Genomic DNA, 24,853 nt, shown 5'->3' with positions numbered 1-24,853 from the left:
CAGATTGCAGAGATACTGTGGACTGGCAGTAAGACAAAATACTCACAGTGTTGATGCAATGGAAAAGGCTGTAATGGGACTTTACTACCACACCTTATCGACTGATGAGGAACCACTACAAGGACTATGCCCACAGGGACCCAATTCCTGGTGCAAGTACAACAAATATCAGGGATACGAAAGTGTATACCAGCATCGTCACAGTCTGCCAGAAACTGTCATGAAGGGTATAAAACCAGTTTTCAGAGATCTTTCTGCAACTGAACTTTTGAAGAAGTGTCTCTATGGACGTACACAAAATCAAACTGAGAGTGTGAATAATGTAATTTGGACCAGAATCCCAAAAAATGTGTTTGTGGAAATTCATACTCTTCATTTTGGAGTATATCATGCCATTGCTACGTACAAAAAAGGTGACATTATAAAGTGCAATGTGCTGCAGAAGTGTGATGCCCACTTCCTCGTTCAGCACCTGGGTGATTTCGTTTTGAACGGTAACATTGTCAGTGTCTTTCCTGATACCACAGGAAAGTAAATTTTTTCCCAAAATAACTACGCCATGAACATTGTTCCGCCTCGTGGACTCTACTGCACCTCACATTTGTGTCACTTTAGAAATTTGCTGCGACGGTGCGTCCCGAAGGCGTGCATGTCACCAGAGCCACATATCCCGATAGTGGAAAGTTTAAGCTCGTGATGAGGAACAGAGCCTTTCCATAAGAATACCTGTATTCGTTGGAGAGCCCATACGAAATCACTATGCCAGGCATAGCTATATTCTCCGAAATATTAACTGGCTCTGCCCTAATGGATGGAGAATATAAACACATGGTGCATGTTTAACAGGAGTTCGGCGTGTCTGATTTTGGAGAATATGCTACACTATACGATAATACCAATGTTCACATGTTCACAAGCATTTTCGAGAAATTCTGGGGTGTATGCTAGAGCACATAGTATCTGGATCCAGCCATCTATTTCACCGCGCCAGGCCTTTCCAGGGTCGCAGTATTAATAAGAACACTTTTCAACATCGAACTGTTCAACGATGTTGACATGCTGCTCTTTTTCAAGTGTGAGGTTCACGTGGGCTTTTTAAGTCTATGCACATGTATGCCAAGGCAAATGATTCAGGAATGAGTGAGGAGGAGAACAGGCCATCTGCTTCACCTGGATCAAAGCAACTCTACATCGAAGTCTACAAATTTGAGGGTTCTGATGGCTACCTGAGGAGGAAATTGCTTGCCCGACAGATGCGGAACGTCGATCATTTGGCTATGGATGCTGGTGAGAGATATGTTCTTTAACTGGAATTAGCAAATCCTACAAATTTACTGGACGGGGACAGCGGTTTACCGCTGTGTCCAGTGTGCCTACACACGAAAAATGGTTCCACCCCAAAGTCCCTGGCCGGCCGAAGTGGCCGTGCGGTTAAAGGCGCTGCAGTCTGGACCCGCAAGACCGCTACGGTCGCAGGTTCGAATCCTGCCTCGGGCATGGATGTTTGTGATGTCCTTAGGTTAGTTAGGTTTAACTAGTTCTAAGTTCTAGGGGACTAATGACCTCAGCAGTTGAGTCCCATAGTGCTCTGAGCCATTTGAACCAACCCAAAGTCCCTGACAACACTAGCGATTAAGCAGTCATATCTGTTCACTACAAAAACCTCCAGCAGTATCTCAGGCTGAAGATCGAACTTTTTAGTATAAGGCACAGCATCTCTTTCATGCAATAATGCAGGTTGAAGGAGTACACTGATGAAATAAATCAAACATGACATAATAGGCTATATTAAACAAGACGTCTTGTAAATGTATTCCAGAAGAAGGTGGTATATACCACAAAATTTATGAAAAGAAATAACTGAAATCAATAAATATATGAAGAAAAATCTTGTTAGACAGCCATTATATTTCACCGGAAACGTCTTTAGTTGTTGTTGTTGTTGTTGTTGTGGTCTTCAGTCATGAGACTGGTTTGATGCAGCTCTCAATGTTTCTCTATCCTGTGCAATCTTCTTCATCTCCCAGTACTTCCTGCATCTACATCCTTCTCAATCTGCTTAGTGTATTTATCTCTTGGTCTCCCTCTACGATTTTTACCCTCCACGCTGGCCTGCAGTACTAAATTTGTGATCCCTTGATGCCTCTGAATATGCCCTACCAACCGATCCCTTCTTCTCGTCAAATTGTGCCACAAATTTCTCTTCTCTCTAATTCTGTTCAATACCTCCGCATTAGTTATGTCATCTACCCATCTAATCTTCAGCATTCTTCTGTAGCACCACATTTCGAAAGCTTCTATCCTCTTCTTATACGAGGGCAGTTCAATAAGTAATGCAACACATTTTTTTCTCGGCCAATTTTGGTTGAAAAAACCAGAAATTTCTTGTGGAATATTTTCAAACATTCCCGCTTCGTCTCGTATAGTTTCATTGACTTCCGACAGGTGGCAGCGCTGAACGGAGCTGTTAAAATGGCGTCTGTAACGGATGTGCGTTGCAAACAACGGGCAGTGATCGAGTTTCTTTTGGCGGAAAACCAGGGCATCTCAGATATTCATAGGCGCTTGCAGAATGTCTACGGTGATCTGTCAGTGGACAAAAGCACGGTGAGTCGTTGGGCAAAGCGTGTGTCATCATCGCCGCAAGGTCAAGCAAGACTGTCCGATCTCCCGCGTGCGGGCCGGCCGTGCACAGCTGTGACTCCTGCAATGGCGGAGCGTGCGAACACACTCGTTCGAGATGATCGACGGATCACCATCAAACAACTCAGTGATCAACTTGACATCTCTGTTGGTAGTGCTGTCACAATTGTTCACCAGTTGGGATATTCAAAGGTTTGTTCCCGCTGGGTCCCTCGTTGTCTAACCGAACACCATAAAGAGCAAAGAAGAACCATCTGTGCGGAATTGCTTGCTCGTCATGTGGCTAAGGGTGACAATTTCTTGTCAAAGATTGTTACAGGCGATGAAACATGGGTTCATCACTTCGAACCTGAAACAAAACGGCAATCAATGGAGTGGCGCCACACCCACTCCCCTACCAAGAAAAAGTTTAAAGCCATACCCTCAGCCGGTAAAGTCATGGTTACAGTCTTCTGGGACGCTGAAGGGGTTATTCTGTTCGATGTCCTTCCCCATGGTCAAACGATCAACTCTGAAGTGTATTGTGCTACTCTTGAGAAATTGAAGAAACGACTTCAGCGTGTTCGTAGGCACAAAAATCTGAACGAACTTCTCCTTCTTCATGACAACGCAAGACCTCACACAAGTCTTCGCACCCGAGAGGAGCTCACAAAACTTCAGTGGACTGTTCTTCCTCATGCACCCTACAGCCCCGATCTCGCACCGTCGGATTTCCATATGTTTGGCCCAATGAAGGACGCAATCCGTGGGAGGCACTACGCGGATGATGAAGAAGTTATTGATGCAGTACGACGTTGGCTCCGACATCGACCAGTGGAATGGTACCATGCAGGCATACAGGCCCTCATTTCAGGGTGGCGTAAGGCCGTAGCATTGAATGGAGATTACGTTGAAAAATAGTGTTGTGTAGCTAAAAGATTGGGGAATAACCTGGTGTATTTCAATGCTGAATAAAACAACCCCCGTTTCAGAAAAAAAATGTGTTGCATTACTTATTGAACTGCCCGCGTATAAACTGTTTATCGTCCACGTTTCACTTCCATACATGGCTGCACTCCATACAAATACTTTCAGAAACGACTTCCTGACACTTAAATCTATACTCGATGTTAACAAATTTCTCTACTTCAGAAACGCTTTGCTTGCCATTGCCAGTCTGCATTTTATATCCTCTCTACTTCGACCAACATCAGTTATTTTGCTCCCCAAATAGCAAAACTCCTTTACTACTTTAAGTGTCTCATTTCCTAATCTAATTCCCTCAGCATCACCCGACTTAATGCGACTACATTCCATTATCCTCGTTTTCCTTTTCTTGATATTCATCTTATACCCTCCTTTCAAGACACTGTCCATTCCGTTCAACTGCTCTTCCAAGTCCTTTGCTGTCTTTGACAGAATTACAATGTCATCGGCGAACCTCAAAGTTTTTATTTCTTCTTCCTGGATATTAATGCCTACTCCGAACTTTTCTTATGTTTCTTTTACTGCTTGCTCAATATACAGAGTGAATAGCATCGGGGAAAGGCTACAAGCCTGTCTCACTCCCTTCCCAACAACTGCTTCCCTTTCATGGCCCTCGACTCTTATAACTGCCATCTGGTTTCTGTACAAATTGTAAATAGCCTTTGTCACCTTGTTTTTTACCCCTGCCACCTTCAGAATTTGAAAGAGGGTATTCCAGTCAACTTTGTCAAAAGTTTTCTGTGAATCTACAAATGCTAGAGACGTAGGTTTGCCTTTCCTTGATCTTTCATCTGAGATAAGTCGTAGGCTCAGTATTGCCTAACATGTTCCAATATTTCTACGGAAACCAAACTGATCTTCCCCGAGGTCAGCATTGACCAGTTTTTCCATTCGTCTGTAAAGAATTGGCGTTATTATTTTGCAGCTGTGACTTATTAAACTGATAGTTCGGTAATTTTCACATCTATCAACACCTGCTTTATTTGGGATTGGTATTATTATATTCTTCTTGAAGTCTGAGGGTATTTTGCCTGTCTCATACGTCTTGCTCACCAGATGGTAGAGTTTTGTCAGGACTGGCTCTCCCAAGGCTGTCAGTAGTTCTAATGGAATGTTGTTTCGACTTAGGTCTTTCAGTGCTCTGTCAAACTATTCACGCAGTATCATATCTCCCATTTCATCTTCTATTTCCTCTTCCATTCCATAATATTGTCCTCAAGAACATCGCCCCTGTATTGACCCTCTATATACTCCTTCCACCTTTCTTCTTTTCCTTCTTTGCTTAGAACTGGGTTTCCATCTGAAATCTTAATATTCATGCAAGTGGTTCTCTTTTCTCCAAAGGTCTCTTTAATTTTCCTGTAGGCAGTATCTTACCCCTCGTGAGATAAGTCTCCACATCCTTACATTGGCCTCTAGCCAACCCTGTTTAGCCATTCTGTACTTCCTGTCGATCTCATTTTTCTGACGTTTGTATTCCTTTTTGCCTGCTTCATTTACTGCATTTTTGTATTTTCTCCTTTCATCAATTAAATTCAGTATCTCTTCTGTTACCCAAGGATTTCTACTAGCCCTCGTCTTTTTACCTACTTGATCCTCTGCTGCCTTCACTATTTCATCCCTCAAAGCTACCCATTCTTCTTCCACTGTATTTCTTTCCCCCATTCCTGTCAATTGTTCCCTTATGCTCTCACTGAAACTCTGTACAACCTCCGGATCTTTCAGTTTATCCAGGTCCCATCTCCTTAAATTCCCACCTTTCTGCAGTTTCTTCAGTTTTAGTCGACAGTTCATAACCAATAGATTGTGGTCAGAGTCCACATCCGCCCCTGGAAATGTCTTACAATTTAAAACCTGGTTCCTAAATCTCTTTCTTACCATTATATAATCTATCTGAAGCCTTCCAGTATCTCCAGGGTTCTTCCATGTATACAACCTTCTTTCATGATTCCTGAACCAAGTGTTAGCTATGATTAAGTTATGCTCTGTGCAAAATTCTACCATGCAGCTACCTCTTTCATTTCTTAGTCCTAATCCTTATTCACCTACTACGTTTCCGTCTCTTCCTTTTCGTACTGTTGAATTCCACTCACCCATGACTATTAAATTTTCGTCTCCCATCACTACCTGAATAATTTCTTTTATCTCACCATACATTTCATCAATTTCTTCATCATCTGCATAGCTAGATGGCATATAAACTTGTACTACTGTAGTTGGCGTGGGCTTCGTGTCTATCTTGGCCACAATAATGCGTTTGCTATGCTGTTTGTAGTAGCTTACCCACACTCCTATTTTTTTTATTCATTATTACACCTACTCCTGCGTTATCCCTATTTGATTTTGTATTTATAACCCTGTATTCATCTGACAAAAAGTCTTGTTCGTCCTGCCACCGAACTTCACTAATTTCCACTATATCCAACTTTAACCTATCCATTTCCCTTTTTAAATTTACTAACCGACCTCCCCGATTAAGGGATCTGACATTCCACGATCCGATCCGTAGAACGCCAGTTTTCTTTCTCCTAATAACGACGTCCTCCTGAGTAGTCCCCGCCCGGAGATCCGAATGAGGGACTATTTTACCTCCGGAATATTTTACTCAAGAGGATGCCATCATCATTTAATCATACAATAAAGCTGCATGCCCTCGGGAAAAAATACGGCTGTAGTTTCCCCTTGCTTTCAGCCGTTCACAGTACCACAACAGCAAGGCCGTTTTGGTTAGCGTTACAAGGCCAGATCAGTCAATCATCTTTAGTTGACACACTGAATTCTACAAGCATTCTTACACTTCGAATATTTGTCTACTTTGAGAGATGCATTAGAAACTGGGATGGTATGAGAGGTGAGACTGGTTGGCAGGCCAACGAAGCCCAGAAAGCCGTGGTTGCCAAAACTATTTATTTTTAACCAATACATTTGTGCTGAAGTGTGGTGGAGAGGCAGCCACGGCCCTAGTCCAGATGGTCTTCCAATAACTAGTATCTATCCAGCTGACTGTAACACGTACTGGCATCCGACTTTATTGGTATCTCCACTCTGCACCAGGTCCATGGCCATGCTACATGAGCCACAGCACTGAAATCAGCAGCACAAACTGTAATCTTGCAAAGATAGCCCCCACTCAATGAATGCCCTAACCTTGATGGCCAAGGCCAGAAAAAAGAGGCGCGCCCACAGCTTTACTGAAAGGAGGCTGCAGTGCCCATGGTGCGACCCAGTGCCTCCTGGCAAGAGTCCAGTTGCTACTGGAGTGAACCAGGTGGCCCATTGCAGCATGGCACCAAGTCCAGAGACGTAGTGCAAGAAGAAGGTATCCCAGATGTGACTCGAACCTGTGACTGCGACTGGTGGCTCCATGTCGTCTCCTGATCTGGCATAGACTCTGCGGTCTGGTGGTACTGCTGGACTGTGAAAGAATCTGTTACAAAACCAACAGTTACTTATACCAGATAATAGTACACTTCTGTGACAACTAGGTGCTCGTGGTCATGTACTCAGCAACATCATAGATATCCTGTTGATGGAGTCGTCATCTTGCCTGCACCACGCATTCGCACTCTGCTGGCAAGTTACTCCAAGCGTGGCTGGTCCACCTCGCAAAAATTTCACGCGCTTCTTGTCTTAACCAGAATGCTGATAAGCCACACACTCTGGCTACGGTGGCTAACATAATGTTTTTCTGCAACTTCTGACAACTTTTGCTATTAAGCTGGTGGAAGTCCTATTTTATGTCTCTCCATGAAGACGCCATGGCCTCTCAGGTTTTCCATAGCGTGAGTTTCCCATCATCTGTCACACATTAACTCCTCTTAACCAATCATCTGACAGTCCAAACCTCAAATTTTAGAGTCCACAATTGGCGTCAACCATTACCTGCTAAATGCCTCTTTATGCCATTTAGTTGCTTACACTTACCCCACTTAACAGCCCATTAGTTCCTGTACAACATTCATCACTTCGTGTTTCTACACTTGTCACTTTCTATCAAAACATGTGGCCCTCACAATTTCCAGATATTCGCTGCATACTCTGTGGCCTTATATTCTCTTAATTTCTGTCAGAAACAGTCTTTCATCTTTTTTTTCAACACCATATTCAAGTTTACGCTCTATAGTCCACTCAACCTGGATCTGTATTAGCAGTCGATGAGTCTACTGGGTGACCCTTAATCTCAAATAGGTGATATATATGGAAATTAGTCACTATGGCGCTAGGTATCACGACACTGAATGTCACAGTTACTCGTGTTTGCCATGCCTGACATTACGTAACATCCTGTGTTAACTGTTCCACGGAGATTCATCCCTCTTAGCTGTCAATTGTTCCAGGAAATGGATCAGGTCGGGTTTCCACATGTGGTTGAGAAATGTTTGGTTATGCTCAAGACATATCCCCAGCGTCTCATGCCACCAATGAATCTGTGGCTGTGTTATGGTCGAGTTAGAAAAATGGCCATCAAGGCTAGTAAATGGAAAGTTGACCTGCTATATCGCATCTGTCCTGTTTATCAACAACCAACTATATTTCAGTTCCAACTGCTTCACCCTCATGAGCTTCATTGCTCACAGCAACTCGCTATATATATGACAGTCATATACAGTATGGAATTAATCCGATGTAGATCTGCTTGCTGGAAATATGGCCTATGTTCTACTACATCCCTTGGAGAATGCTGACCCCTACACAGGCCATGAATAACTGCAATGTGCATACTTTCGCTGTTGTCGGAATCACATGAGGTGAACACTGGCTTTCCCCCCTCTGGCATTGTCGCAGCTCTCCCTCTGTCGTTGCTGCATGACTGTCTCGCTGCTCACGTTGGTTCCACTGTGCCCTCACTTTGTCACAGATGAAGAGTTACTGCACAGCCATTGCTAGCATCCTTAGCATCCTCAATCGCAGTGTAAGGATGAGGAAAGGGTCTAAATCGTCCTCATTCCTCCCTAAGAAGTCTGTTGTTACCGGTCAGCATGAAATTTTGTGGCAGATTAAAACTGTGCTGGGCCGAAACTCAATCTTGGCGCATTTCCTTTCGCTGGCGGGTGCTCGACCGAATGGCTAACAAAGCTGGAATTGTGTCCCATCCTCACTGCTTAAATTCTGCAAGTACCTCATCTCCTATCTTCCAAACTTCACAGTAGTTCTCCTGTGAAATTTGCAGAACTAGCACTCCTGGAAGGGAGGATACCGCGCAGACGTGGCTTCGTCACAACTTAGGAGATGTTTGCCGTTCGAATTTTTCACTCTGTAGCGGTGTGGGTCTGATCAGAAACTTCCTGGCAGATCAAAACAATGTGCCTAATGAAGACACGGACTCGCGACCTTTGACTTTCGCTCTAGAAATATCCGCCAGGCTATGGCTAAGCCATGTCTCCGCAATATCCTCTCTACAACTTCTGTGAAATTTGGAGTGCAGGACATTAGGAACGGGCGGAAGCAAATGTGTAACTGTGGGGCATGAGGCCCGCTTGGGTAGCTCAGTCAGAAGAGTACTTACTCACGAAAGGCAATGGTCCCCAATTCGACTCTCGATCTGGAGCACTGTTTTAATCTGCAAGGAAGTTTCATATCATCGCACACTCTGCTGCAGAGTGAAAAAAATTACACTGGTCAGCATGTTTCGTAAAAGTGCAACTATGGAGCCCTTATTCTAATACACAGCTCACACGTTCAGCCTTTCTGTGCTACTCCTGTTACCCTGCACATTATATCGAAACTAATAATCAGTAAACACAAAAAGAAGACATATGCTACTTCGTCGATCTGAGTTCATACGTTGGTATACACTTTCCCCTATGCTCCACCACTTCGTCCTATTTGCTTTTTCCTATGGTTCCCTTCTAACCACCCCTAGGCTCGATTCCCGAGCGACTCTGACCAGACATAGGCTTCCAACATGAGTACTGTCGATGTTGTCAGCTACTGTAGCCTAACATGGACTGGTGATGTGCTTTTTATTAACTGATAAACACCTCTGTACTTTGTTACAAACTTTATCGTCTTGCTATTTGGTGTTCAAGGGCTAGAAGACATTACCCTCTGCCCCACTTTATGCTGCACTAAGCTTCCTGCGCATTTGGCAGCTTCGTTGTCTAATGCCTTGGTGTTCACCCTCTGTACCTCTCCCATTGTTTTTGTGAATTCACTGATCGACTCAACGTCCTTGCCTCTTTTGGCCTTAATCGTGTTAAAATATTGATGGCATTCTTCTCTCATGTGTCAGCCACGGTGGAGACAACTCTGTACTTGGGTTAACATTTGAACTGTTCACACACTCTACAATCGAAATATGTGTGTCTCAATCATTGTGGCGAGAGTTCACATAATAACTCAGCGTTCTTCCGATTGTCTGATGCATCCATTTTGTTCGTGCATTCGGCTGAGGTTGATTTGAACTAAATTCTTCATATGCAACAAACGACATCACGTCTGATATGAAAGTCGAACACTAATCCGTAATAAACGTTTCTGGTACTTCAAACTTCTGCATCCGCTATTGACTATTGCTTGTGTGACTATAAACAGTTGCTAATTTGGCTTAGGTATCATCTCAACATATTGAGAGGAATGATCAATCAACATCGACACAAAATGATTCCGAACAGCAGTCTGATTAAACGGTGATAACACATCCGCCCGAACCATTTCAAATGGCAGCCTCTATAATGGTACTCATATACGGCTGAAGTCTGTATGCTATACTCACGGCACACGACTCTTTACATATTAATGCACAGCTCTTTTCTTTGCTTTCCGCCTGTATTTCTTCACTATCCCTTGGTTCATTGCTCTGCATTCTCCATCACCATACAGCACATGATCATTCATTTCCTTTGGAAATTATTGCTTCAACATAGCCAGTACCATCACTAATGGCACTGAATTTGTTACCTTGCGTAACAGACACCCCAGTAGGTGGTCTCTAGTTGCATGTGTCTTGTTTACGTTACTGTTATCATTGTGAATCACTTTCCAGAACCTATACTGTCATTACCTTCCTTCATAATGGATCTGCATTTCTCTGTTTCTCTCCTGGCTAGTGAACTACTTTGTAATCGCACTTACTGGGTCTTAATGCCCATCTTGTTATTCTGCTCTGTGGCTCCTTTTAACTTAATAATCATTTCAGAGCAGCAAGATCGTCACCATTTTAAATATACCCTGTTGTTGTTGTTGAGGTCTTCAGTACAGAGACTGGTTTGATGCAGCTTCCCATGTTACTCTATCCTGTGCAAGCTTCTTCATCTCCCAGTACCTACTGCAACCTACATCCTTCTGAATCTGCTTGGTGTATTCATCTCTTGGTCTCCCTCTACGATTTTTACCCTTCACGCTGTCCTCCAGTACTAAATTGGTGATCCCTCGATGTCTCAGAACATGTCCTACCAACCAATCCCTTCTTCTAGTCAAGTTGTGCCACAAGATCCTCTTCTCCCCAATTCTATTCAATACCTCCTCATTAGTTACGTGATCTACCCATCTAATCTTCAGCATTCTTCTGTAGTACCACATTTCGAAAGCTTCTATTTTCTTCTTATCTAAACTATTTATCGTCCACGTGTCACTTCCATACATGGCTACACTCCATACAAATACTTTCAGAAAAGATTTCCTGACACCTAAATCTATATTCGTTGTTAACAAGTGAAACGTCCCCTTTGAACAATTATACACGAGACTGTGCTTAACCTGACACACAATACTTTGTTAGCGCAACGCAATCTGACTTTCAAAATTCCCTACAAAAGAATGGCCCTGACGAACATTAAACTATACCTTTCACAAATCACTTACCTCACAAAAATCTTCGCTGCTCAAGCTACTGCAATACAGCAAGCGCCACTACTGCCAGCTAAATAAAAGATTCAAACTACTAAAGGCACTAACTACTGATAGGGATAGTTAGCAAATGAAAGATATTAATAGAGAACAAACAATGTATTTACCTTAATATCATCACAAGTCATAATATATATATCAGTTCATGACAAATTGCAAAGTTCCGCCATCTCTCTCCCCACATCCACCACTGCTGGCGGCTCACCTCCAACTGCGCAACGCTACGCGCTGTTCACATCCAGCTGCCGCTGCCCAACACTACAATGGCAGTATTACAACAATGCAAAGCAGCCACAGACTGCACACAGCACAGCCAGTGATTTTCATAGAGAGGTGGCGTTACCAAAAAAAACCTAAACAGCCTACTTACATAAAGAAAACATAAACAGCCCACTTACACAAGCTTCTCTTCTTCTGAAACGCTTTGCTTGCCATTGCCAGTCTACATTTTATATCCCCTCTACTTCGACCATTACGAGTTATTTTGCTTCCCAAATAGCAAAACTCATCTACTAATTTAAGTGTCTCATTTCCTAATCTAATTCTCTCAGCATCACCTGATTTAATCCGACTACACTCCATTATCCTCGTTTTGCCTTTGTTAATATTCATTTTATATCCTACTTTCAAGACAGTGTCTATTCCCAACTATTTTTCCAGGCACTTTGCTGTCTCTGATAGAATTACAATGTCGTCGGGAAACCCCAAAGTTTTTATTTCTTCTCCATGGATTTCAATTCCTATTCCAAAATTTTCTTTTGTTCCTTTACTGCTTGCTCAATATACAGATTGAATAACATCCAAGCTGGCCTTTGTGGCCGAGCGGTTCTAGACACTTCAGTCTGGAACCGCGAGACCGCTACGGTCGCAGGTTCGAATCCAGCCTCGGGCATGGATGTGTGTGATGTCCTTAGGTTAGTTAGGTTTAAGTAGTTCTAAGTTCTAGGGGACTGATGACCTTAGAAGTTAAGTCTCACAGTGCTCAGAGTCATTTGAACCATTTTAACGCTTCCACTAACCCACTTGCGGCGTCTGGCACTTAATTCAATTTGCTCACGTCGCTTGTGTCTGCTGTCCCGAAGATTGTCTTCAATGGAACTACTTTAGTCACCTGTTGCATCTGTTCTTTTAGTCGTGCATATGCCTCGAGCAAGTTTCTGTGTCCCTATAAGACCTGACGCTGCTTCTCCCTATTAATCGTCAATTCTTGCCTACGCTGAAAATACTTCTTCCAGCCTCTTGATCCATTTCGTAACTCCCACACATTAAATACTAAAGACCATTTTGTCTAGAAAATAATGCATCTCTCAGTCTGGAAAACAACACTCTACCGTCCATGTGATACACTTGCAGTATCGTTACTCTGCCCCCAGTGAAGAGATATTTTTTTTTTTTTTTGGTCATCAGTCTACTGACTGGTTTGATGCAGCCCGCCACGAATTCCTCTCCTGTGCTAACCTCTTCATCTCAGAGTAGAACTTGCTACCTACGTCCTCAATTATTTGCTTGACGTATTCCAATCTCTGTCTTCCTCTACAGTTTTTGCCCTCTACAGCTCCCTCTAGTACCACGGAAGTCATTCCGTCATGTCTTAGCAGATGTCCTATCATCCTGTCCCTTATATAGCACTGCCAAAACGAGCATTCTTCCTCTCCTTCGCGTGGCAACATGGTGACAGCGATCCATATCACCTACCCTCCCCCAAGAAGCCTGCGTCTCTGAACAGCGATCATCTTGTTCTACTGGTAAGACTACCACAAATAAATATATAGGTCTACTATCAATATTAAGTCCTGCACGACACATGCAGATAAACTGCACAAAATCGGTACACATAACTACTCTCTTGAGCTTAATATAACGAATCTGAGTTATCCAGACTACCCTCTCCCGTTGCTCATCGTTTCGTTTTTTTTTTTCCTTTTAATATTCTTCCTTGCCTTTACTAGCACTTGTCGTGGAATCGCCTATGTAGCATCCGTGAATGGTCGCAGACGTCCCACGTGTACAATCGCGATCCTGCTTACATTCACTGGTGACATAGTTTCGACTACTTGGTGCGGGCCCTGGTGCCGTGCTAAAAACTCCTTTCTCTCTTCCTTCGGCACATATGTACTCAACAACATCCACCCACTGGCCCACCCTATAGCGCAATAACGTCCCCACGTGACTTACTGCCTCTTTCTGTTTCTCCGTAGCCTTCGTATTCGCTCTTTGTGCCCTGTTCCACATCTGCTTTATTTTTCTTGCGAAATCGCGGACTGATTCGACATCTACATCTACACTTTGCAAACCATCGTGAGGTGCATGGCAGAGGGCACGTCCAATTTTACGAGTTATTAGGGTTTCTTCCTGCTCCATTCACATACGAACAGCGGGAAGAATGGTTGAATGCCTTTGAGCGTGCAGTATTTATTCTAATGTTATCCTCACGACCCCCATGTGAGCGATACGTAGGAGATTGCAGTATATTCCCATTCAAAGCTGATTTTGATACTTTGTTACTAGACTTTCTCGGAATGGCTTACGTCTATTTTCAAGAGTCTTCCACTTCAGTTCCTTCAATATATCTGTGATACTATTCCACGGGTTAAAAAAACCTGTGACCATTCGTGCTGTCTTTCTCTGTGTACTTTTATTATGCCCCGTTAGTCTTATCCAGTACAGGTCCCACAAACTTGAGCAATATTCTAAAACCGGTTACCGAGTGATTTGTAAGCAATCTCCTTTTGTAGACTGACTGCATTTCCCCAGAATTTTACAAATAAACCGAAGTCTATCATCTGCTTTACCCACGAATGAACCTATGTCATCATTCCATTTCATATCCATTTTACACCCAGGTATTTGCATGAGTTGGACGACTTCAGCACCGACTCATTGACATTACAGATTTCTGAAGTGTAAATTTTACCCTTCTGAACATTTAGAGCATGAAGAAAGAAACCAAAAACCTGGCAGACGTCGTTTCCTTATGTTGGGGAGAAACCAACCTGAAATTACCATACATAAAAGCCAACAAATGGTTGGTGAACTGTTTTTCGGTCTTAAAAACAAATCAGTTTGTAAATAGTCTTAATTACAGATCACTGATGATGCTTTACCTCATTAAAGCGAAACGCGTCTGGTAAGAAAAATACGCACTTTCTTGTTCTTGTAACGACGCAACGAAAATGCCCTCAGGATTTGTAAAACAAGTACGGACAATATGGCCACACAAATTGAGAATACTAAGATAGTTGTTCAAAATGGTTCAAATGGCTCTGAGCACTATGGGACTTAACAGCTGTGGTCATCAGTCCCCTAGAACTTAGAACTAATTAAACCTAACTACCCTAAGGACATCACACACATCCAAGCCCGAGGCAGGATTCGAACCTGCGACCGTAGCAGTCGCACGGTTCCGGACTGCGCGCCTAGAACCGCGAGACCACCGCGGCCTGCAAGATAGTTGTTATAACAGCAAAATCTTTGTTTGTTGGATATGTCTGTAGCTTTCACATCATTATCACAACTCCTGCTCCCTGTCGACCATTACTTTTTTCTCTTATCCCTTCATTAATAAACTCCTCCCTGTAGTTTGCAAGTGCCAAGGTATTCTATATGTTTTGCGGTACACCTGTGCTTCACTCCCTACGGTAATTCTATATTGTGTAACGGGCATTCCTGACAATGGACTGCAAGCAAAAAACAAATCCTCAATTTCTACCAATAACTCTTCTATCTACGTTCTCTTCACACCTTACGAATGCTCCACTTTCTTACGTAATGCTGTCTTAGTGGCATCCAGTGGCTCTTCATGGCTTATATCATTTGTGCAGCACTCCATCTCCTCCGGAATGTCCAATCTCGCTATCAACATTTCCTTTGTCAACTTTATTTCTTCGGTGCCAAACCTGTCACTATTGATGGGAAATACCTACACGCTATTCTATCCCGCACACATATAATACTGCATTTAACCAAACATCTCGCTGAATCTGATACATCGCTCCCTTCCAGTGGATCTGTTATTCGTAACACATCGACTGGTAAGTCTGGTTCCACGCTAACCCGAAGCAACGTCTGGTTGTCACTAGGCAAGCAATCATGCAAATCCAACCTTAGTCATTTTTGTGAGGTTTAAACCGATTGCTCACTACAGTGGATGCACTCCACAACAGATGGCTTCCTCTGGCTGGAATGCCTTCCCACTATTTTTCATCACACGTCTCTGAAGACCAAACTCTTATAGCATGATGTTGGTGCAGAAATTCTAATCCCAGGATCATGCTATAGCCGTTGCCTGCATAAGGCACTAGTTACACACTGCTTCAACCTGATTGCCTCCACTTGGAAATCTTCCTTTCTCCCTGTCGATCTCTGCTACCACTGAACTAATGCTGTTGATGACTCATGCCACCCCTGTTCCAGCAAGGCTGGCGGCACTGTTTCTGCTAAGCCCTGTATATCCATAATTGTAACACTTTATATCTGTAGAAAATGCATCACGCTTCGTCGTCACATCAATCGTTCGCAATAATTTCTGTACATGAAACAAAGTGTTGCATCTCCTTTAACGTTTTGCATTGCTTAATTTATATTTTTTCCTTGAGATAACATATTTTCTGCTACAAAAATGCAGAAATATTTCTTAAAAATGCAAAATTAGTGAAACGTTTTCCATTTTCTACAATTTCGTTACATATTCCGATAGTAGTAGGATTCAACGACCAGCCATAAGAGTAGAGTGATTTTACATTTACTTAATTTCATAATCAATGCTACTTTTCATATAAAAGTCGCAGTTTATGATACAAACAATGACACACTTTGCATTTTTCGTTCAAACTTAAGCAGTTTTGTCAGTTATGAAATTTTATTACCTAAAAACTCCCAATCTTCCAATTATCAACCAGAAATATCAAAACTATATGACAAGGCGAAAAACTCGGAAGCAAGTGCTATAGATTCGAGAAATATGAATCTGCATCTTCACAAAAATTTATAGCCACATACTACACTCTAGCCTCTCTGAGACAGTTAGCCTTCAAATTCCAAAAGTCACATAGATGTATCGTTACAGGAAAGAGTCTAGATGCGTTATCATCCACTAGTGAACATCAAATACTTGATGATGATGATGGTTATTTAATTGAATTAGAACACTTAGCGCAATATCTAGAATGTCCCCACGCCTGAGATTGAGTAATTTTTCACCTGTCATCTCTCTTTTAATACTGTTTAACAGCTGCATATATTATTACAGTTACCGCAGGAAGTAGCTCTAGTCCCAGTCCCTCGAACAATATGAATATGACACTAAGGTCTACTTCGGAGCAGCCGTGATTCCTGAGTGGGTGATTCAGTCGGTGATGACACCGGCGATGGCGGCATTCAGCGAAGCGCTTGAGAATTGGGCCTCCCCTAAAGATGGCAGACGGGACACCGGCTAGCCAGTGTGCATGCGTCACGCACTTCCACTGGAACCGGTCCTCAGTCAGCACGCGACTGGAGAGTCCAGGTCCAGTCCCGAGGCTCCTGCCAGATCAAATACGGCCGGCGCGGCACGAGCCACCATTACTTCGCCTTTCTGTCTAAGGTCAGCCTAACCAATGGCTTCCAGTAGCGCCTCATGCACCGGCCTAAATTAACTGCCGGCTGATTTACGGCTGGGCCAGTCGATTCTCTCGACTCTGGGCAGTTGATTTGCTCTTATCTGTTTACAGCAAGAGCCTCCCCAGCACCAGGTGCTGCCTCCTGTCTCGTTTCGGACTAACATCCGAAACTTTTCACTCATTGCTGTAGCTCATGCTCCACATACGTATTGTATGAGTGCACCTGCACCTGTTACAGTGGTCAAGCCTGATCATTGTAATGAGTCACATAACAAGAGACTTGGAATCATGTGAACCATGAATCCCTACAGATCGCCGTGTCAAATAATTAACTTACTTTCAAACCCTTGTTCACGTATGCATTTGTCTTACCCGGTAACATTAGCGCCATGAAGTCTTCTCTCGCCTAGTATCCTTACCAAATTCTTCTAACTTGAAATACGACAATAATTATTGGTAATATCAATGATAAAAGGGACAGTGAAACAGAGAGATAATTATGGGGCTATCAAGAACACTGTGAAAAGTGATCCTACCGTAGCAGAAAAAAAGGCGATTATGTCCTGGGCAGAATTAGGCCTGTAAAGGAAGGGAACTAGCGTTTAAACTTACGTGACAGCTTCAGATACATTTAAATCAAAACATCTTCACATATTAGCGCTCCTTTACTTTTCATTATTAGTACCCATGGCACGTAATCGTGTCAAGTAAAGTAACTTGATACATGATGTCGTACCATGTAACATGACACATACTATCACGTCATCCAACATGGCACTTGTCATGTCTTGCAGTATGACACAGCATGTCAATAAATTATAGGGCGCATGCTTCCCCACTCTGGGATACTTCCTGTTACAGCTGCACGCGCTCTCTCGGATGCCTCCTATTGTAGGTGCATCCCAGTCACTACAAATTTTGTCTGTATCATCTCGTAACCCTCACCATTAGTGTAATAGAGGGGGTTGGTGTAAGAGAGCTCGTTGTGCTGGGGAAATAGGGTTGACTGTTAATAAAGAGCGAATCTATCAAGATGTTTTGATTTAAATGTCTTTGAAGCTGCCTGGAAAGTAGAAAGGCTAGTTCGCTTCTTATAGATAAACAAGTAACATGTTTTTCTCGTAAAATCAGAATGAAACTAGATGTCTGAAAATCGAGTTTTTAGTTTTATCGTAAGAACGCTTTATTTTATTTCTTGGTTCCCTTTAAACCGTCTCCGTGCATTCACGTCACGCAAGAGCGTATTTCACGTGCTACATTAAGCTGGACTTTAAACTTTCGTACCCCGACAACGGATCAAGAGTATTCAATATAAAAAGCTTCGTTTTCACTATGTCCATTTATCTTCCTTTGCGCATAGTTTGATTTGTATTATTTTATAAAGTTCGTAAGTGGCATGCTTCAAAAACCTCCCGGACTTTTCCTTTTTTTTCACGTGAAATCCAGAGGAAGCAAGATTTTATCAAACAGCTAAACGGTATCTTAGACCAATGTCGGATACACCGGAGGACCAAATTTGAGTCATCCGTTTCCCTTCAGTTCGGAGTTATTTAAGGATGGCTACTTTTGTATGTTGTAACGGGACATCGTCCTCCAACATTACTTTCCCTCAACAGTAGTTGTCGATACCATTATTATTCTTGGAGTTCTCAACGGGTCAACATTATCTCAGTCCGCTAACCTTTATCAAAAACCATATATGGCCGTTCCATCAGTTTTGCCCATCGCATTTTCGTATACCTCACCTGCTCCCTATCGAACATGTCTGGGATGGATTGAAAAGGACTGTTTATGGACGAAGTGACCCACCAACCACTCTGAGGGATCTACGCCGAATCGCCGTTGAGGAGTGGGACAATCTGAACCAAAAGTGCCTTGATGAGCTTGTGGATAGTATGCCACGGCGAATACAGACATGCATCAATGCAAAAAGACGTGCTACTGGGTATTACAGGTACCTGTGTGTACAGAAATCTGGACCACCAACTCTGAAGGTCTCGCTGTATGGTGGTACAACATGGAATGTGTGGTTTTCATGAGCAATAAAAAGGGCTGATCTATACATGCTTCAGCAACGGCATTGCCACATGTAAGACTCCAATAAGCAGGGTGTGTAACGAGATAAAACTTACATAACTAAACTGAAAGCGCTATACTATTTTAATTACTTTATTGTGTTACAGTTGGTGCTAGACTTTTGAGAATTATTTTGTAATTAATACACTAATAATTTGAAGGACTAAAAAAGGATATTTGTCTATAGTATTTATTTGATGTGATTGATTTTGACTAATTGCTTAGTAATTGCTTGTTAACTGAGAATATTACTAGTGAATGTATAACACATACAAGTATATAGTGATGTAAAATCTTTATTGACTCAACTATTAACAAAATGATTTAAAAAGTGGGCAGGGTAATTTAAAGAAGAAAATAAAAATTTACAGGAAAAATTAAGAATGAAACAATTGCACTGAGTCAGGAAAAGAAAGAGGACAAATATATAGTAAACGAGCTGGAGGAAGCTAGACAGGAGCAACAAATAATCCATTGTAGGGACAACTTGCCATGTGTTAATGTTAGTGTTGGCTTAGTGACACAGGGAGACAAGACAAATGATGAGGGTATCATGGTACATGAAAGTATTAGCAAATGAAGTAGTTTTGCGTAAGAAAGCAGTGGAAAATAGAATTCTCAAGAATGAATGGTGGTTGAGATTCACCATAGAATTATTTATCCCAAGTTTCCAAGAGGAAATTATGTTTTGGTTAGAAGTAATCTTTAAAGTTCTAGAGACTGAATATACTTACAAAAGTTATTCTGTTTCTATGTAGGTCCATCTTCAATACAATCTATTCCATATCCAACTACAGTCATGTTAAAGGAAGTGTGTTATGATATCATGAAAGTGAAGCTCCAGTTTCATCAGCTGAGAAAGCATGTGACTGCTGGCTTTGAAACTCAGTGCATAAGTGCAGAAGGCCAAATTACAGCCAAGGGTGAATGGGTAGACTACTCACTGATTTGGTTGATGTGGTTTACACCTAAAGAAATGACTAGACAGAAACAACCAATACTCAATCTCGTACTGTTAATTATGCTGACAGAGATAAGGAAACAGAAAAGGTAACTAATTTACTTAAGGACTGTGTAAACAATATATTCAGTAAAAGAGACGTATTGTGATATAAATAGGTCAAGAAATAATTAGAGAGGATATTAGCAGGCTTTACAAAATACAGAATTAATGGCTGTGTAGCAAGGGGAATGGAAATTGGCTGATACTGAATTAAATTAAAACAAAATTATAACTAGGTAAATTATTTTAAAGCTAAAATTGTACTGAACAATCGTGAATAAGATAGTTCATAAAGTTACATGATCTGTTGTACAGTAATAGAGAAAAAAATCTGTTTCCACAACTTCCCATTGGTACTGTAAGTAAGGTCATTTATAATTATGTTCAGAGTAATAACTGATAAATGTGGTTAAAGTTTAAAGAACACAGCATTGTCACACATTATTTGACAGATGCTTTACAATGTAATGCACGGAGGAGACTCTATGATGGGACAATGGAAGAAGTTCTTTTTTAATTTTTTTTATCTGTTGTCACAATACGTTTGTCATCTTAACGTACTGGCAGAGTAACTGAATTTGTTGAATATCCATCGTTACTTATTGTAATACTACTGATGTGTGCTTGCTCAAAACTGTTGTAGAGTACAAATGACGTAGCATTGAAATGTATTCGTGTTCCAAGCAGTAAAGTTCATACCTGCATCGGCGGCAACAGCAGTAGTAGTTTGAGCAGCAAAGGTCTCCCGCAGTAGCAGGTGGCCACGAGAAGAAGATTCGACGGCCACCTGAAATAATGACATAATTGCTAAACGTAACTGTATCGCTGTATGCCTGTTAGCGTAAGTGATTACGAAATACTGGGCAGTCAACTACACTATGGGGTATTTCATACAGGAGTCGTAGTGGATGGTCAAGTTTACACTGGGACATTCTCATTGTATATTACGTACACTTACAATAAGTTATAGTATCCGTAGTCACAGCAGTGTAGTGCAACTTACAGTGATAGTATAATTTGAATGCCTAAAGGCTAGATCGGTTACAGGCTCGAGATAGCTGATTGGTTTAACTCTTGCCAGTTTCCATCAGTAATAAACTGTGTGGTGGTTCCCCTTGAGAGTCATAGAATGATTTCGTAATGGCAAAGAGTCGGTTTAATAGTTTGTGGGATGACAGAAATATTTCAAAGTGATGACTATACAGAGACCAATAACTTCTTATAGATACGTGACTGGATTTAAGGTCAAATGCTCATGGGACAGTTCCATTTTTTCTAGCTAGTATTCCTGTTTGGCAAAATCAGAGATAATTGAATAGTACTGTAATTTTATGTATGTGGTTGGTGCATTCTGAATGTCAGCTGTGTCATTTGGATGATTTGTGCTCAGAGAGAGAATTTGGTGGTGAACCATTGCTGCAGAGAATGGATAAGAAGTTGCATTGAGCGAGAGTGACTTAATTTGCCACGTACATGGTTAAACAAGGCCAAGGAAATTTTGGAATGAAACTAAGTATCGGTCATACAGTATCGTAGGTCAACAAATTGACATTTCATACTAATGCACTGTACTCACTTACGGAGGCCCATCACATTATTAGCGTTGCTAGACTCTATTTTTGCTTGAATTGTATAATTACAGGCCCGAAGTAGTGGTGGCAAATATTTATATTATTGTAATTTCGCCTGTTGATGTTCAGCGTTGTACTAAGGGGTAGAGAACTGCTGACACTCGTTCACTGTCATTAACTTCTGACGTATATAAAAGAATAAAATAAAATTTCGGTACATCAAAAGAAAAAATGTTTCCAAATCTTACATAACGAAAATTAAAGTTATTACCAAAACAACTTGAGTCCTTAAATAGATCACTTATGCTAAGTATAGAAGGCAAGATGACTGACCAAAAGTATTGGTGCTGGCCTATTATGACGTCACAGTCCATAAAGACAGGACCAAGAGAAGCCGTAGCATCGTTCAGAGATCGCGATGCCACACCAAAGTCGGCAACGCTAATCGATATCGCATATATTAGCGAGGGCTCACCGCAATCGGCAACCACCGAGGGAAGGCACCCAAGAAGACCACGCCACCCTCTCAGCACTGAACTGGTCTCACACTGAGATGCATATAGTGTCGAGCACGCAAGAGCTCATCCCAGTCTGTAACTTCTGCTGAAGCGTTCAGCATCATCGAATAGGGTGAACGAGTATATTAGTATGTTCGTAAACTGATATACTTTAGTAAAATATGAACATTTTACCTCAAGGGAACAGTTTCTTTCTAAGCTCTTCAAATGATGTTTTGCTAGTCAGTGACAGTTGTAAATTATCCATACTCCTGTGGCACGTTTCATATTTGAATAGACCATCGCAACGTTATACGGTTGCGAATGCACGCAGATCTTTATCGGCCTCCTATTTCCAATAAAAGTTGGATACCGAAACGCAGCCAGCTACATTATTTTACACTTAGAACTGTACGGCATTCTACTCCGCTTCACGGCCAACACGAGCCAAGACAACCACTACTCCCATCTCTACCAACGATCACCAAAAATACTACCGTCTAAAAGCATTTATCTTGGGAATTTTAGGGCGTGCAGTACATTCTAACAGAGAACGTTACGGAGGCTAAGCACAGCTGGTGAAAGGAATATTAAGAGGCCTAATGGGAAGAGTATGCTGCAGTCAGCGAATATTGTGCAGACAATAGGGAAATTTGCATTGAAAAAAGCGAATATTGCGCTGAAATCAATTAATGTGTAGAACTATTTGCAACATCTGCAAGCCAAAGACTTTCATGCTACTTCTACTAAGCTACAGACATATATCTGAAGAGCGACAATATGGACTATGATTGCTTTAGGTTGGATACAAGCCAGTAGAAAACCAAAGTCCTTTTTCCTGAAGGCAAATGAAAAAATCAAGTTGCATCCACTCTGTCTACAGGGGACGAATGTGGGATAGCGTGACGAAAGCATCTTCTCAGTCACATTTCCGCCATTGCGCTGCTAGTGAGATGTGTATTGATGATAGACATTTTTTGTAGGTATAATTGGTGACGAATCTAGTTCTATTTGTAGCCTGGCTTTGTTGGTGATTCTCTTTCAAAAGGAAATTTGTCTCTCAGTAGAGTCTTTGACACAATACCACACATTTATTCTCCCGAAGACTATCATTATGGTACACATGTTCTTTTCAGAGATACGTCATCTACGAATGTAGTGCTACTTGCAGTGTAGTGATCCTCTTCGAAATCGAATTGTATCTCTAAGTGGCTTCTTGCAGGAGACAGTACCATACATCAACTCTCATGAGGTGTACTCCAATGGTACCTACATTCATCCTCCTTGTGATTACATTGTGCTCAGCGGCTCAAAGGTCCACAAGATGTTACACCACAGAAGACATTACTGTAAGAAATCAACTGGAGATATTGTCTGTTCTATGTACAACGTAAAATACAAATAATTCATGTGTAGGATTGTTTAAAATCCTCAGTAGTAGACTGCTTTCCGTTTGCTGGTCTGACGACTCAGAGCTTATGTAAAGTACAGACCAATGCAGTGCTGCTCTTATGATTTTACTTTAACACATGAGCCTCAGGACTGTTGGATGGAGTTAGAGAAGTGTAAAGTTCCTCTCCAGGTGGTTTTAAAAAGAATATTGTACTCAGAACACTGATTTTACGTTGAAAACTTCACAATGAACCATGAAATTCGTACATAAAGATATGGAAAGACTTTCCACCGTAGTTTCCTCTCTCGGTACTTGAGCTGAAGCACACATTCGTTTTCCCATCACTGAAGTTCTATTACCTATCTCTATGATATGCTTCCACGTGAAGTGTGCTGACACAATGACACAACTATATTAAATACAGGCTGTGCTAGGAGGATTTATGAGGCCTAAGACCATCTTCCAGTACGTTGTATGATAGCATTCCAGGCCACATGTGAAGATCACTACACAATCCATGCCGACCTTCCGCGAAGTCCAGCATCAAAGACAAAGCTGTTTCGTCATGTATGTAATAGGTTTGAAATCCTTTTTATATGTTTAAATACATGTATGAGACGTTAGCAGACCACGACATCATCCGGTGTGCAGACTCACGGCCACCATGATTGTATACCGAAAGTTTGTGCCCGTAGCAGAGATGACTTGCAGTGCGGTAGCCGCACGCTACGCCCCCTGTGTTAGTGCACGAGAAAATGGCAGGCGTCGTTCAACTTTTCAGACATTTTACACCATCAAACGCCGGCCGCTGTGGCCGAGCGGTTCTAGGTGCTTCAGTCCAGAACAGCGCGACTGCTACCGTCGCAGGTTCGAAACGTCCCTCGGGCGTGGATGTGTGTGATATCCTTAGGTTAGTGAGGTTTAAGTAGTCCTAAGTTCTAGGGGACTGATGACCTCAGATGATAAGTCCCATGGTGCTCAGAGCCATTTGAACCATTTGAACACCATCAAGCGAATGGAATGCACACCATACTCAAATGCCAATGCCGTTACTATCGTTCTGTATAAGGTGTAGTGCAGTTAGCTGTTATGATTCTATTAAAGTGTGTCTGATTTCGTTCAGTATCTATTGTCATGGATTCTAGATTCATCATACTAGGACCTTCTTCGTCATTTTTTTTCTTTATGATACCTGACATTTTCCTAGAATACTTCCAGCAAACCTATTTCCATCAACTTTTCATATATTTTATAAAGTC

At 41.9% G+C, this 24,853-nt stretch overlaps 1 protein-coding gene across 1 annotated transcript in view; it reads right to left on the bottom strand.

Annotated features, from left to right (window-relative positions):
* Nucleotides 1–24,853, bottom strand: part of LOC126413196 (protein bric-a-brac 1-like) — a 235,730-nt gene that overhangs the window by 56,779 nt on the left and 154,098 nt on the right. The window contains exon 2 of the mRNA XM_050083091.1: nucleotides 20,833–20,920. Coding sequence (XP_049939048.1) covers nucleotides 20,833–20,838 — 6 coding nt within the window. The 5' untranslated portion in view covers nucleotides 20,839–20,920. The remainder of the gene's footprint in view (nucleotides 1–20,832; nucleotides 20,921–24,853) is intronic.

Source organism: Schistocerca serialis, chromosome 7, assembly GCF_023864345.2.
Source record: "Schistocerca serialis cubense isolate TAMUIC-IGC-003099 chromosome 7, iqSchSeri2.2, whole genome shotgun sequence".
Taxonomy (NCBI): Eukaryota; Metazoa; Arthropoda; class Insecta; order Orthoptera; family Acrididae; genus Schistocerca; species Schistocerca serialis.
The sequence above is the reverse complement of the archived record's forward strand: the minus strand, read 5'-3'. Positions and strand labels throughout refer to the sequence as shown.